At 34.9% G+C, this 13,758-nt stretch overlaps 1 protein-coding gene and 1 non-coding gene across 4 annotated transcripts in view; one reads left to right on the forward strand and one right to left on the reverse strand.

Annotated features, from left to right (window-relative positions):
- The window catches only part of LOC115849784 (eukaryotic translation initiation factor 2 subunit 3-like), a 34,631-nt gene that overhangs the window by 10,759 nt on the left and 10,114 nt on the right, over positions 1 to 13,758 (forward strand). For 2 of the 3 annotated variants that reach the window (XM_070044762.1, XM_030851404.3), the window contains exons 6-11: positions 905 to 1,063; positions 1,983 to 2,117; positions 3,898 to 3,992; positions 4,253 to 4,397; positions 5,364 to 5,533; positions 7,077 to 7,249. In XM_070044762.1, coding sequence (XP_069900863.1) covers positions 905 to 1,063; positions 1,983 to 2,117; positions 3,898 to 3,992; positions 4,253 to 4,397; positions 5,364 to 5,533; positions 7,077 to 7,249 — 877 coding nt within the window. Of the gene's footprint in view, positions 1 to 904; positions 1,064 to 1,982; positions 2,118 to 3,897; positions 3,993 to 4,252; positions 4,398 to 5,363; positions 5,534 to 7,076; positions 7,250 to 11,334; positions 11,762 to 13,758 lie in introns of those variants that run through there. The other variant, XM_030851402.3, reaches the window with a different exon arrangement.
- Positions 1,368 to 1,472, reverse strand: LOC115849785 (U6 spliceosomal RNA). The gene has a single exon (XR_004038136.1). It is a non-coding gene; the product is annotated as a U6 spliceosomal RNA (small nuclear RNA).

Raw genomic sequence — 13,758 nt, forward strand, 5'->3', positions numbered from 1 at the left:
ACTTTATAATACGTTGTTATTTTTGCAGGTAGTGTTTTTCCCTTTTGTTAAAATGAATAACTGTGTTTGTTGTCTATTGCTATGTAACAGTGTACCTCAAAATGTAGTAAGTAGAAAAACAAACATTTAATCACTATTTCTGTGGCTCAGGAGTTTTGCTGTCTCGGCTCAGGGTCTCATGAAGTTATAGCCATCTGTCAGCAGAATGCAGACTTGTTACCTCAAGACTTGTCTGGTGCTGGAGAGTACACTTTTTAAAGTTCAGTCATGCCTTGATTTCTCCTCACATGGGCCTCCATAAGCTTCCCATCTGTCCTAGTGATGGATCTTTGTTTGAGAGAAACAAAGAACTTCCAGGTTGGAAGCCAGGGTCTTTGTAACCTACTTTGAGAAGTGACGTTCCATCTCTTTTGCAGTGTTCTCTTCATTAGATGTAGGTCATTAGATCCATCCCACATTTAAAGGGAAAGATTTCACAAGGGTGTGAATGTCAGACATGGGGATCATTGAGCCATTTTTGTGGTTGTCTACATTTGTGGTTGGTTAATTATTGTTCATAAGACTACATTAAGCAACTTTTCTACTCTTAACTATTCTGAAGCCAGAATATCCCAAAGACTACACAGAACCAGAGGGGCATGTGTTATGCCTGAGTAAAAAGCCTTTAGTGCAGTCTGAAAGAAGCCAAACTAGCTGATTCCAAGGATTGTGCATAGCACCATGAATAGGAGCCAAAAGACTGGGGAATCCAGGGCAGTCTGTCATTGAATTTAAATGTGCACACAAAGACACTTGGCACTGGTGTCCAGGAATTTGCTTTAAGACATCCAAAAGTCTCTATTAGGTGTGAACTAATTCTTATTACTCATCTTTTTTGTGTTTTAATTCTTCATAATCAACTTAGCTGGTAATGAATCCTGTCCTCAACCTCAGACTTCTGAACACCTGGCTGCCATAGAAATTATGAAACTGAAGCATATTTTGATTCTACAAAACAAAATTGATTTGGTAAAAGAAAGTCAGGCTAAAGAACAGTATGAACAGATCCTTGCATTTGTACAAGGTAAGAAGCTGTAATTAATAAATGCATGAATCAAGTTTTAAGAATTTAATTATCAAAAACGAAGTGAATCTGTGGGTAGGGTACTGAGCCCTCTTTCTCTGTATCACGTAAGATGTTTGTTGCTTTTAGCCAGTTTATAGAAGCAGTGAAATTTGTTTCTGAGTTTGATGTGCTAAAAGTACATATTAGATAGAAAAGAAGTTATATTCTATGAAGGTTACCAGGTGGGCTTTTTTCAAACGGAAAAACGGAAACATTGCTTTTTTTTTTTTTTTTAACTGTATAACAGATTGATTATTATAATAAAAATATGGAGTACTTCACATTTCCATGTCATTCTTGCATTGGAGCCATGTTAATATTGTCTGTATTATTCTAGTTTAGGTATATGTGCTGTCAAAGTGAGCACCAGTCTGATGTTTCTAAAATTCTTTCCCAGTGATAGTAAAATGAATGAAAGTGGCTTTTTTATATATGTTGGTGTGTTTTCAAATTATTTAGACTCTCATTGAGAATCTGTTTCCCAAATTGCAACTGACAATGCTTTCTTTAATCTTTAGTGTCCCTTTCTGTAAAACATATTGTTTTCATTTGGGGCAAGACATGATGCAAATTATTTTTTACATTTGACTTCTCTTTTATTTATTAGATAGGCTGGCTTTATTAGCCAGATTATGTGGTAAAGAAAAGGAAAAGTTGTGTCTATAAAAACTCATTTGGTCCATTCTGTTGACTTCTTGATTGATGTTTAATTAGAGAGAAAAAACACTGTCATCTTTCTGAACACGATGATAGCATGGCATATTTTGCTGACATCTGTATATCTATGTCTGGATATCCATGTAATAATCTTTAGTAGTCTATGGGACAAATTCTGTAAAAATGACAAATTTGGATCTTTCTGAATTTTGTCATATAGGTACAGTAGCAGAAGGAGCTCCTATTATTCCAATTTCTGCTCAGCTGAAATATAATATTGAAGTTGTCTGTGAGTATATCGTTAATAAAATTCCAGTACCTCTAAGAGACTTTACTTCAGAGCCCCGACTTATTGGTAAGGACTTAACCTTTTGGCCTTTAATGGTTGACTCAGTCTTTATGCATTGTTGATTTGCTTTTAAGGACACAGAAGCAATAGTAAATTGAAGTCTTTATGTGCTTTTTTGAATTTTAAAATAGTATTGAGTTTATGAAAACCAAGGACAACATTCCATTTTGAACTCAGTGGAGTGAGTGAAAGTTTATCTATTAAGATAGATTGATTCTAAGATTGTATTGGCAGTGCTACATTGGTTGGGAACAGACTCCTGAATAAAATAGGAACATTAATTTTTTTATTATGTAATTGAGATTAGACTAATACAGTGTTCTTTATGTGGAGATAATGTTTTAGGCAGAAACAGGACATTAGAATTTCTGTACAAATGATTTCATCATACTTCTGGTGAAGATTTTCATGTTCCTTTTACCTTAAGCTTACAGTACCAAAACTGTAATTACATTAAGTTTGTGGTTCTTGCACACAGTTTGTAGAAAACATCAGCCTTTCTGGGCACTCTTCTTGGCCTCCTGTGTGTTTTCTGGAGAGTGTTCTTTTGAGTGATTCTGAAGCACACTCTTTGTTAAGTGTCACTGTTCTTTTTGTAAGTTACATAGTCCTAGAATTATTTTGTAGTTTTAAAACTAAATTTTTATTACGTAAGTTGTAATGTAAAAGTATATAAAAGAATTCAGTCCCACAGCACTGATAACATGTATATTTCCAAACCTCTTTTTGTTCATAAAATCACATAAACATATGTGCATGTGTAGTCTTTTTTTTTTTTTAACATTTACTTATTTGGCTGTGCCAGGTCTTACTTGTGGCATGTGGGATCTTCATTGCAGCATGCAGGATCTTTAGCTGTAGCGTGTGGACTCTTAGTTGTGGCACATGTGGGATCTAGTTCCCTGACCAGGGATCAAACCTGGGCCCCCTGCATTGGGAGCACGGAGGCTTAGCCACTGCACCACCAGGGAAGTCCCTGTATAGTCTTTTTTAATGACTAAGATTGTACTCTGGAGATTAATTTCATAGCTAATTCTTTTTGTAATTGTATGTGAGGACCAATGTAATAGTTTGCTAGGGCTACCATAACAAAGTATCACATAATGGGTGGCTTAAACAATAGAAATGTATTTCCTCACAGTTATGGAGGCAAGAAGTCAGACATTAAGGTTCTGGCAGATTTGGTTTCTCCAGAAGCCTCTCCTTTTTGGCTTGCAGAGGGCCACATGATGGTTTTTCTTACATGATTTTTCCTCTTTGTATGTGCATCCCTGGTACCTCTTTGTCCAAATTTCCTGCTTTTATAAGGACACCAGTCAGATTGGTTAGGGGCCCTCACTGATCTCATTTTACCTGAATTACCTCTTTAAACACCCTGTCTGCAAATAGAGTCAGATTCTGAGGTACTGAGTCCAAGGGTTAGGGCTTCAGCATGAATTGTGGGGAAGGAGGCCATAATTCAGCCCAGAACAGTCATCCCTTCACTTAACTGTATACATAAAGAGTATTTATTTGTCTTTTCTTTTGTAACAGTCACATTAGACTCCAAAAGATAGATAAAGCTTAAACATGTCACTTAACTGATCAACTTATTTTCATTTTTCCAATAGTTAAGAGCACAGTAAGCATTGGAATAATGATATTTCCCCACAAACTCAACTCTGAAGTGTAGATCTTAATTGGCTACTTTTTGTAAAAAAAAAATAGTAAGTTAACTTAAACATCTAATTTAAATAACATGATGAGCCTTATGGTTTCTTTCCTTTCTTCCTTATCCCCTTCCCAGTTATTAGGTCCTTTGATGTCAACAAACCTGGCTGTGAAGTTGATGACCTTAAAGGTGGTGTGGCCGGTGGTAGTATTTTAAAAGGAGTATTAAAGGTGAACTTGATTTTGAACTCTTGTTATCTAGAGGGGAAAAAATGGTAAAAACAAAATCTCAAAATTAACTTTAAAAACACTTATTGTTTTGTTTCCTGTTTTATGTTTTAAGTATGTCTTTAAAGCATATATATCTTCTAGGTAATTGCTAGATAATTTAGTGGTTATTGTGTTTGGCAATCTACCAGTGAGGACTCTTAACCATGTAAATGGTAACTGTGTTGCCCCACATATTTTGATTACTCACTTGCATGTTTCAGGTGGGCCAGGAGATAGAAGTCAGACCTGGTATTGTTTCCAAAGATAGTGAAGGAAAACTCATGTGCAAACCAATCTTTTCCAAAATTGTATCACTTTTTGCGGAACACAATGATCTTCAGTATGCTGCTCCAGGGGGTCTTATTGGTAAGGATTTCACTTACATTCTTTTGATAGTGGCTATTCATGTCACTTTGTGTGAAATGGATTATCTGAGAGTCTGTATCTCTGATTAGATATTTTAACTGAATATGAAGGAGTGGATGGGAGGTATACATGTAGTTGAATTGTTGATTATCATTATAAAATGATTTTTTATGTTTGTTGAAAAATACTTTTAGGGAACTCCTTGGCGGTCCAGTGGTTAGGACTGAATGCTTTCACTGCTGTGGTCCTGGGTTCAATCCCCAGTTGGGGAACTAAGTCCCACAAGTCGTGCATTGCCACAGGGTGGGGTGGGGAAAAGGGGATACTTTTATATATAAAGAATACATTTTAGTTTCATGAATAAGTTCAGTAACCAGGTTTTTATGATTTAATATTGAATATATTATTATACTCTTTTATTTACACTGTTCTTGGTTGCTTTTTATGTAAATTTTTACAAATGGAAGGTTGCCTATAAATTTGCCTGTTTTCTGTATATGATGTGGGTGCAGTTTTTTGTTCGGTTGGTGTTTTTGTTTGTTTAGGAATAGGGACATTCAGAGAACATTTTCTTGTAACTTTTTATTGCATCAATGTACAAACATAACTTGAAGTAAACATATAAACTTTGTACTTTTCAATCTTTATTAAAACAATATCTTATTAAATGAAATTTCTTTTGAGGTAAGCAGATGTCTCATTTACCTTTATAATTTTTTTCTTTATAATTTAAATCAAGAAGATTTTTTTTAGTCTTGAATTTCTAGCAACACTTTTTCCCATTCTTGTATTTTTAGATAAAGCAGGGATTTTAATTAGGAATTTATGGGATTTTGGTTACGTAGCTGTTACATGGTATGAGTTAACAGGGTTACAATATGTAGAGACTTGTACTGGTTTGACTAACTTTACAAACATTTTAAGAAAAAACAAGTTGGAATATGTAATGTTTATATCATGTATTAGGAGTTGGAACAAAAATTGACCCCACTTTGTGCCGGGCTGACAGAATGGTGGGGCAGGTGCTTGGTGCAGTTGGTGCTTTACCTGAGATCTTCACAGAATTGGAAATTTCCTATTTCCTACTTAGACGACTTCTTGGTGTACGCACAGAAGGAGACAAAAAAGCAGCAAAGGTAAATGAGACAAAGTATGATGTTTCAACCAGTTTTGTTTCATTGTCTTACACAGTGGAATTACAAACAAAGAAAAGGTGTATAATCTGGAAGTTTCTTTATAGCAACCAGCCATAAACCAAGCCAGAGTTTTGTTTTTTAATGGAAAAAAGTGTTTGTGGCACATATTACAAAGACTTAATATTTCTAGAATACACTTGACTTTTTAAAAAGTAAGATTTTGTTGGCAAAGATACACAGAAATAAGCACTTTAACCTTTTTTGAGAAAGTATAAATTTGTAATGTATTTAAGTGTGCAAACAGTGTCCCAGCAGTTTCATTTCAGAGTTATTTTAAACAGCAGTAGGAAAATGACATTTTAAAAGGAATCAGATCCATAATACATGTTTTGACATTAAAATATCTGATGATATAATAAGCTTAGGGAGAGAAACAGGTGGCAAAAGAGTGATATAGAATTCTTACATTAACTTTTTAACACTGGGCTTTTTCTAGTAACTAAGTCGTCTTTGTATCTCTTTCTTGCTATCAGATTCTATTCTCCACATTTTCTTTAGGCCTTAGGATTGGTTGATGGGTTGCTTAAAATTTTTACCTTTGTTTCTTGAAAGATTGAGTATCAATCCGTACAGTACTCAAAATTCTGTATGTATGATTGTAAAGTCCTTTTTATGTTAGGAAAAAACAATGGTCATGTGAAAGGAATTGTTCTGGATGTGAATTAAGTGCTTATAAAATTTACATGTCAATTTTTTGGAGTTCCTTTAATATTTATATTTCTTACCCTCTGACTTAATGAAACTTGAAGCCCTTAAAAACACTGGTCTGAATTTTGACATGAGACTGTAAGTATAGACAACAGCAGTAGGCAGTGTAACAGTTAATAATTACGGTAGTAGGTGTTATCCAGTTTTATAGCGGCCAGGAAGTTTAAGTACTGAGTTAACATTACATGAATGGAATTAGGCCTTCAGAACCCACTAAACTATGTGTTTTGTTATTATCTTGCTGCACTTTTCAAGAAATATTGAACTTCTTTTTTCTTTATTTAAATTAATTAATTAATTTGGTTGCACCGGGTCTTAGTTGTAGCAGCTGGGCTCCTTAGTTGCACCACTTGGGCTCCTTAGTTGTGATATGTGAACTCTTAGTTACGGCATGCATGTGAGATCTAGTTTCCTGACCAGGGATGAAACCTGGGCCTCCTGCATTAGGAGCGGGGAGTCTTATCCATTGCGCCACCAGGGAAGTCCCTGTACATTCTTTTTGCTGCAAGTCTCTTCAAAATTTTAAGAGTTTCATTGACTGATCTATGCTATACTAAGTAGCTTAGAATTAGACCTTGTGTATATTCAGTAAATGCCAAATAACTAACATTTTGTTCTGTTTGGACACATATATAGTTCAAATCCCATTATAATGTAATTTGTGCAGAATTTTTTTCCTTCATAGTTTATTTCTAGCAGTATTTGGTAAATTCTCACTTCATTTTGGAAAGCCGTTCCTTTATTTAAGGATTTTTTTCTTAATTTATTTCCCTAGGTGCAAAAGCTGTCTAAGAATGAAGTGCTTATGGTGAACATAGGATCCCTTTCAACAGGAGGAAGAGTTAGTGCAGTAAAGGCTGATTTGGGTAAAATAGTTCTCACTAATCCTGTGTGCACAGAAGTGGGAGAAAAAATAGCCCTTAGCCGAAGAGTTGAAAAACACTGGCGGTAAGTTTGTCAACTTGTCCACCTTTCATTCAAGAGCAACGGCACATTTTCTTCTGGTATATTAGTTCTTAATGATGTATAGACACGCACAAACACATTTGTCCTTGAATTCAGTGGTTCTCATGGCTTTAATTCTCAGGTGTGTATTTGGATCACTAAAATCTATATTTCCAGCACTGATTTATAAAGTTGCAGTTCACTTTTTTACTCCAGGTATTGCAACTGGCTTTCCTTTAATCTCAGACAGAATCTATATAAAATCAAACAATTCCGAATTAATATTTCCATTTTCTTTGACTTTTTATATATGTACACCATTCATATTATTACATGTGCACATACATAAGCATACACCTTAGTTTTTATGAACCACTGAGTAGGTTGCATAACCTAGAGTTATTAATATTTCAGTGTGTATCTCCTAAGAGTAAGGATATTCTCTTATACAGCTAGTTCAAGACTTTTAATGTTGACAAAATACAAAAACCTGAACTCCTCATTCCAGTTTTGTCATCTGTCTCACCATTGTACTTCATTGAATTTTTCTTGCTTCACCCCAGGATCACATATTTCATTTCCTTTTCATGTTCCTATAGTCTCTCTAATATGGAACTTTTTTAAACGTTTTTATCTGAACATGAATTGACATTTGAACAATACAAGCCAGTTAATTCATAGAATCTTCCTCAATTTGAATTTGATATTTTGTCTTATTAGATTCAGGTTATTTATTATAAACCAAAATGCTATATAGTTTGTGCTGTGTCTTTATCAGGAATCTCAAGGGCACAGAATATCTGGCTGCACCTAGATGGTGAGGTTAATTGTGTTCATACAGTCAAGACATCTGATTTTTCTTTTGTAAAGTTTCTCTTTTTATGCTTGCACTAATGAAGTCTATGATGAGAACCCTTAAGACTGCAAATAGCCTGCTTCTCATCAAATTGCCTACCCCTTTGCCACTTGATTTTTCTTGCTTGAATTGTGCTTTGTTCTGGGGATAGCATAATTCTGTGGTGCTTCTCTACATTTATCATTTGCCATTCCTCTTTTCCTGTTTATTTACTTGTTTACAGTGGGTTATGATCCGTTGCTGTTTGTTTCTATTTTGGTGCTCATAACCTACATTGGCCAGTGGGATTCTGTTCCGCTTCATTCTTTTTTTTTTTTTGTGGTACGCGGGCCTCTCACTGCTGTGGCCTCTCCCGTTGCGGAGCACAGGCTCCGGTCGCGCAGGCTCAGCGGCCATGGCTCACGGGCCCAGCTGCTCCGCGGCATGTGGGATCCTCCCGGACCAGGGCACAAACCCATGTCGCCTGCATCGGCAGGCGTACTCTGTACTGCTGCGCCACCAGGGAAGCCCTCCGCTTCATTCTTGTGTTCGTTTGTGGGATCTTAGTTCCCCAACCAGAGATTGTATCTGGGCCCAGAGCAGTGAAAGTGCTGAGTCTCAGCCACTGGACCACCAGGAATTCCCTGTTCCTATGTTCTTATGACTTCACCCCACCATTTTTCCTTTGTGTATATTCTATAGATTTGTTGTTCTTGTTGTTGGATTACATATAAAAACTTAAACATTAAAACATTTTATTCAAAACTGCTAACAGCTTAACTTCAGTTACATACAGTACCTTACTCTTTTTAAATATTTATTCATGCACTTAATGCTATTGATGTGACAAACGAATTACATATTTGCATATTGTATTTATCATTACTTCTTACATTTGTGTCATTTAGATTCTGTGCACCAGAATTAAATAATACAGGTTTTTATATTTGTGTATTTCCCTTTACCAAGTGAGCATTATATTTTCATAGGTCTTTGTGTTGCTGTGTATTTTTTCAATTCAACTTGAAGGACTTATTTTAGCATTTCTTTAAAAGCAGATATAGTGATAATGAATCACTCAGCTTTTATCTGTGGAAGTCTTCATTTCTTCATTTTGAAAGCAGTTTTTCAAGATAGTGTCCTTGGTTGGTAGTTTTTTTCTTGTAGCACTTTGAATATATCATGCCACTGTCCTTCAGCCTGCAAGTTACCTGCTAAGAAGTCTACTGATAATCTTAAGGAAGTTCCCTTATATGTACTGACTGTCTTTTCTCTTGCAGTTTTAAAAGTCTCTCATTGTCTTTGACTTGGACAGTTAGATCACAGTGTGCCTTGATACACTTCTCTTTGGGTTATCCTAGTTGGAGGGTTTTGAGCTTCTTATATATATTCATGAACTATTACAGTCATTATTTCTTCAAATAAACTCTCTGCCCCTCTCTTTTTTTTTTGCTACTCCCATAATGCATGTGTTGATTCTCTGGATGTCCCATAAGTACTTCAGTTGGTGTTTACTTTTCTTTGTTTTTTCTTTTGCTTCTCAGACTCAATAATTTCAGATGACCTATCTTCAAGATTTGTTGTCTGTTTGCTGATACTGTTCCAATCTGCTGTTTTATTAATCTGTTGAGTTTTTCAATTGTCCTTGCATTTTTCAGCTTTGGAACTTCTATTTAGTTTTTTTTTCTCTTTATTTTTATAAACTCTCTTTGTTTAAATTCTCTTTTTGTTTGTGTATTTCATTATATTTTTAGGTCTCTATTTCTCCTTTAGCTCTTTGGAAGTATTTAAGACAGTTGTTTTAAAGTCCTTCTCAAGTGGGTCCAAGGCCTATGCATCTTTAGGTTTAGTATCTAGGGATTTATTTTGTTCTCTTGCAGGGGCTTTGTTCATGTTTCCCTGTATCTTTGTATACCTGTGATCTTTTATTTAAAATTGGGCATTTGAAAGGAAGGAAAAGAAGCCATCTCTTATAGTCTTTGAAGACTGAAGGAAAAAATCTTCACTGATCAACCGAGTGTGACTGTTTATTGTCTTCTCAGGCCTTTCTGGGTATGCATCTTCCCTGGAGCTGTGTTCTTTTGTCCAATATTTTCATGTAGACAACTGCTTTATATGTCTTAGTTTCTTCAAGTCTCACCCTTGCTTCTTCTGTGACCTCACTTTACTGTATATCTCTGCTCATAATCCTTTGTTCCCCGGGCACCCTTAGTCCTTCTGAAGGTTTTACTCACCTGGTCTCACACTACCACTTTCTGGAGTCTTCAACCTGATGATGCAACCATGCCACAGCTCTCCAGGTACTCAGAGTCAGACAAGACAGAAACTAGTCCCTTGAGCAACCCCCATACAAACTAGACCTTGGAAAACAAGTTCTGTTCTTTCCCTTCTGTCCCATGGGAGGAACTGGGAATTGGTTGGGTTGCTCTTGGCTATGCTGCACTGGGTGAGCAAAATTACACAAATTTTTTTTCTATCTTGCGTGTGGCTTTTTTTTGTTGTTGGGCGTATGCTTGGCTGCTGCAGATGCACAAAACTACTTTTTCAGAATGTTAATTACTTGGTTCTATAGGAGAACAGATATCTGGAACCTTCAAGTTCCCCATTTTTGCTAACTTTCTTCTTCATTTATATTCTTTAGAATTGTATTTTTTACCCATGTTTAGGTGGGTTTTGTTCTAGAAAGTAAAGTTGTGGTATCAATCCAGTCTGGTTGTTGACTAGAGGGGCCTTTGATCCCTCTGCTATTGAGAGTAATTTGTTTATAGACTACCTATTCTAGTTCTTCACTTCTTTCTCTTATTTCCCTTTAAAGCCATTATGATATGTTGAGATGCTGTGAAAGAGGCATTTTTCAAGGAAAAAAGAATTGATAATGAGTTGGGTTTCTTTTGTTGTTGTTGTTTTTAATTTAAGTTGATGTGTTTTGTCTATTGGCATTGTTCATTGGGGGAACTGAGATGCTCTTGTTTGCTGATTCTGAATGGATAGGTATATTTTTTTAGAGAAACATGAGCATATGTGTGACAGAAACTTCTTGTTTGCTTTTCTTGTCATTCCTGATGGCGAAAATCCATGTGTACGATTCTAGGAATCTAAGAAGATAACATACAGACTTTTTTTAATAGAACATGTTATGGGAACAAGTTTGAATTTAGAGGAGAGTGTAGTAAAATTAGATATATCAACATTTTATAGTAATGCTAATGAAATGGATTTAAAATTCATGATTTCTTTTATTTTCATTTTTCAGTTTAATTGGTTGGGGTCAGATAAGAAGAGGAGTAACCATCAAGCCAACAGTAGATGATGATTGAAGATTATCAGTTAAATAATACATTTGGATGAAGTTAGAATTTCTCTTAGCAGCCTAGTGGTATAATTTCAGAGCAATACTGGGGATACAGTTCATTACATTAGTAGAAACCGTAAGGTTGTTTTCATTTTCTTCTGATAAAAATTAGCCTCTACTACTAAAATAAATAATAGTGTCTATAACAGATGTCAGAATTGGCATGTTGATGGATTTAATCCACATTTTAGCAGTAATTGATCATTAAACTGTCACATTTGTGCATCAATTCAGGTTTGAAATGAAACTGCTGTTACAACCAGCCTTTTCTATAGCATACATACATACCACTGACCCTGTTTGAAATAAAGTTTTTCTCTTATTTTTTCATGATTTGTCTATGAGTATTTCTGGGCCTGAAGGGTTGTTGTACCAGTCAAAACCTGAAGATACAAAGTCTCCTTCAAAACTAGGTTTCCTTTTTATGCCATATTTTATTTTGCTTTCTCTTTAAAACTTAGAACAAAAATTAACAGCTTCAAATTAAATTGTCCTTTTAGAGCATAGGTGCTCATTTACATGCACAAACCTTTCCCTCCCTTTACTGTGTTCCTAGACTGAAACATAGGAAGCTTAAACCAATTTTATGTTTTATCTTAACTGTTCAGTTTATATAATTATAACATGGATTCTAATACTAGTCTTTTGTTTTCTATCAAGTAGCAAGTATTTTTCTTTCTTAAAATACTCATTAGAAGTTACTGATTATCAAAATTGACATATTGATGATTTTAATCTACATTTGAAAAAAATAAAAATAAGCGGTTTGCCAAAAATAAAAATAAGCGGTTTGCCAAAGGAAGTGTTTAATCTGTTTTTCTTAGCCCACATACATTGAATTGACTTGATCACTAGCCAGTTATGTTTAAAAAGTAATAATTTGAGATATCATAGCCTGGGAGGCTTAACTATTTTCCAATATTGAGTATATTATTTTTAAAAAAGCATAAACACAGTATTAACATTTAGGCTCTTGGGGCAGATAGGTCATAAATTTAAGAGCAAAAACAGTTTTATCTCCCGGAAAATTGCATTCAAGTCTAAAGTTTTGCGTGTGATTTCAGTAGTCTCACAGAGCCACTGGAGTCCTTTCATAAATTCATATTAAAAATTGCTACAATCTAACCTGTGCCTGCAAAAAAACCCCACTACTACACATTTATTGCATGCTTTGCTTGTGCTTTGCACTGTCCCATTTTATATATAGTAATTTGTCACAAAGTTCCACTGAGCTGGGTACAGTTATCACTATTTTACTATTGAAGAAACAGGCATAAGGAAGATAAGAAATTTGCCCAAGTCTCACAGCTAACAAGTAAAGGATTGGAAGTCAAACATGAATAATCTGGCTCCACAGTTTATACCCTTAACCATGAAATTACATGCCTCTTTTGGAAGGTGTATTTTCCAGTTGTTGGGTGCCGTGGTTTATATTTGACAGTGAGATAAACTTTTGTAAATTTGTCATTCAAGAGCTTTTCATTTTTTAAGACTTCTTTTTTCCTCTGCTCCTTTTATTACTTGTTCTCTTACTGTTTTTACCTGCTTATTATAATAATGCTTATTCTGTTACTGTTAAGAGTAAGTACAGATAAAGTAGACTTAAGTGCATCTTTCAACATAAGGAAATAAATGTCTAATACTGTTTTTGGCTAGTATAATTTACTGGCTATTAGTATAGCTGTGCCAGCATAATTTTATTATCTACCTAGCATATCATTTAATATTTGACCTTTGGTTTCAACAGTAATTTTAGCCAGAAGTAAAGTGTTTGGGAATTTTATTTTCATAGAAGATCAGAGAATATTTACATTTGTGTGAGCACGGGATACAATGAACAAAAGCACTTTTAAGTTTGGTTTCTACAGCATAACTAGGATATAGCCTATGGTTTTTTATTCGTTCATTAACAACAAATCAAAGACATGCTACAGATCATAAGCTCCGTATTTAAAGTAGTACTTAGCTGGCAGTAAGATCATTGAGAGAATATGTAGAGCTTTTTAAAAAAATAATCTTTCCTCAAAATGTAATAATTCTTCTGAAGTTAGTTTTGTATGAATTATTTTTGTGTGAAAAATTCATGTAGTTGAAGCATGGGAAGCAAAAGGTCCACTGCTCATTCTGTAATTATTTGTGGCCATGGAAGACCAGTTTTGAAAAATGAAATGAGTTGGAAGGAGGTAGTGATTTCAAAGGCTAATCATGAGGGGAGAAAAAAATAGTAGCTTTCCCTACCATTTCTCCTTTAATATCTCTGAAAAGTCATGAATGGTGAAAAATGTTACTTTGGATGATGATTTCTTCTGTATTTGTTGTTTGCCT

The sequence above is a fragment of the Globicephala melas genome, chromosome Y, assembly GCF_963455315.2.
Source record: "Globicephala melas chromosome Y, mGloMel1.2, whole genome shotgun sequence".
Lineage (NCBI taxonomy): Eukaryota > Metazoa > Chordata > Mammalia > Artiodactyla > Delphinidae > Globicephala > Globicephala melas.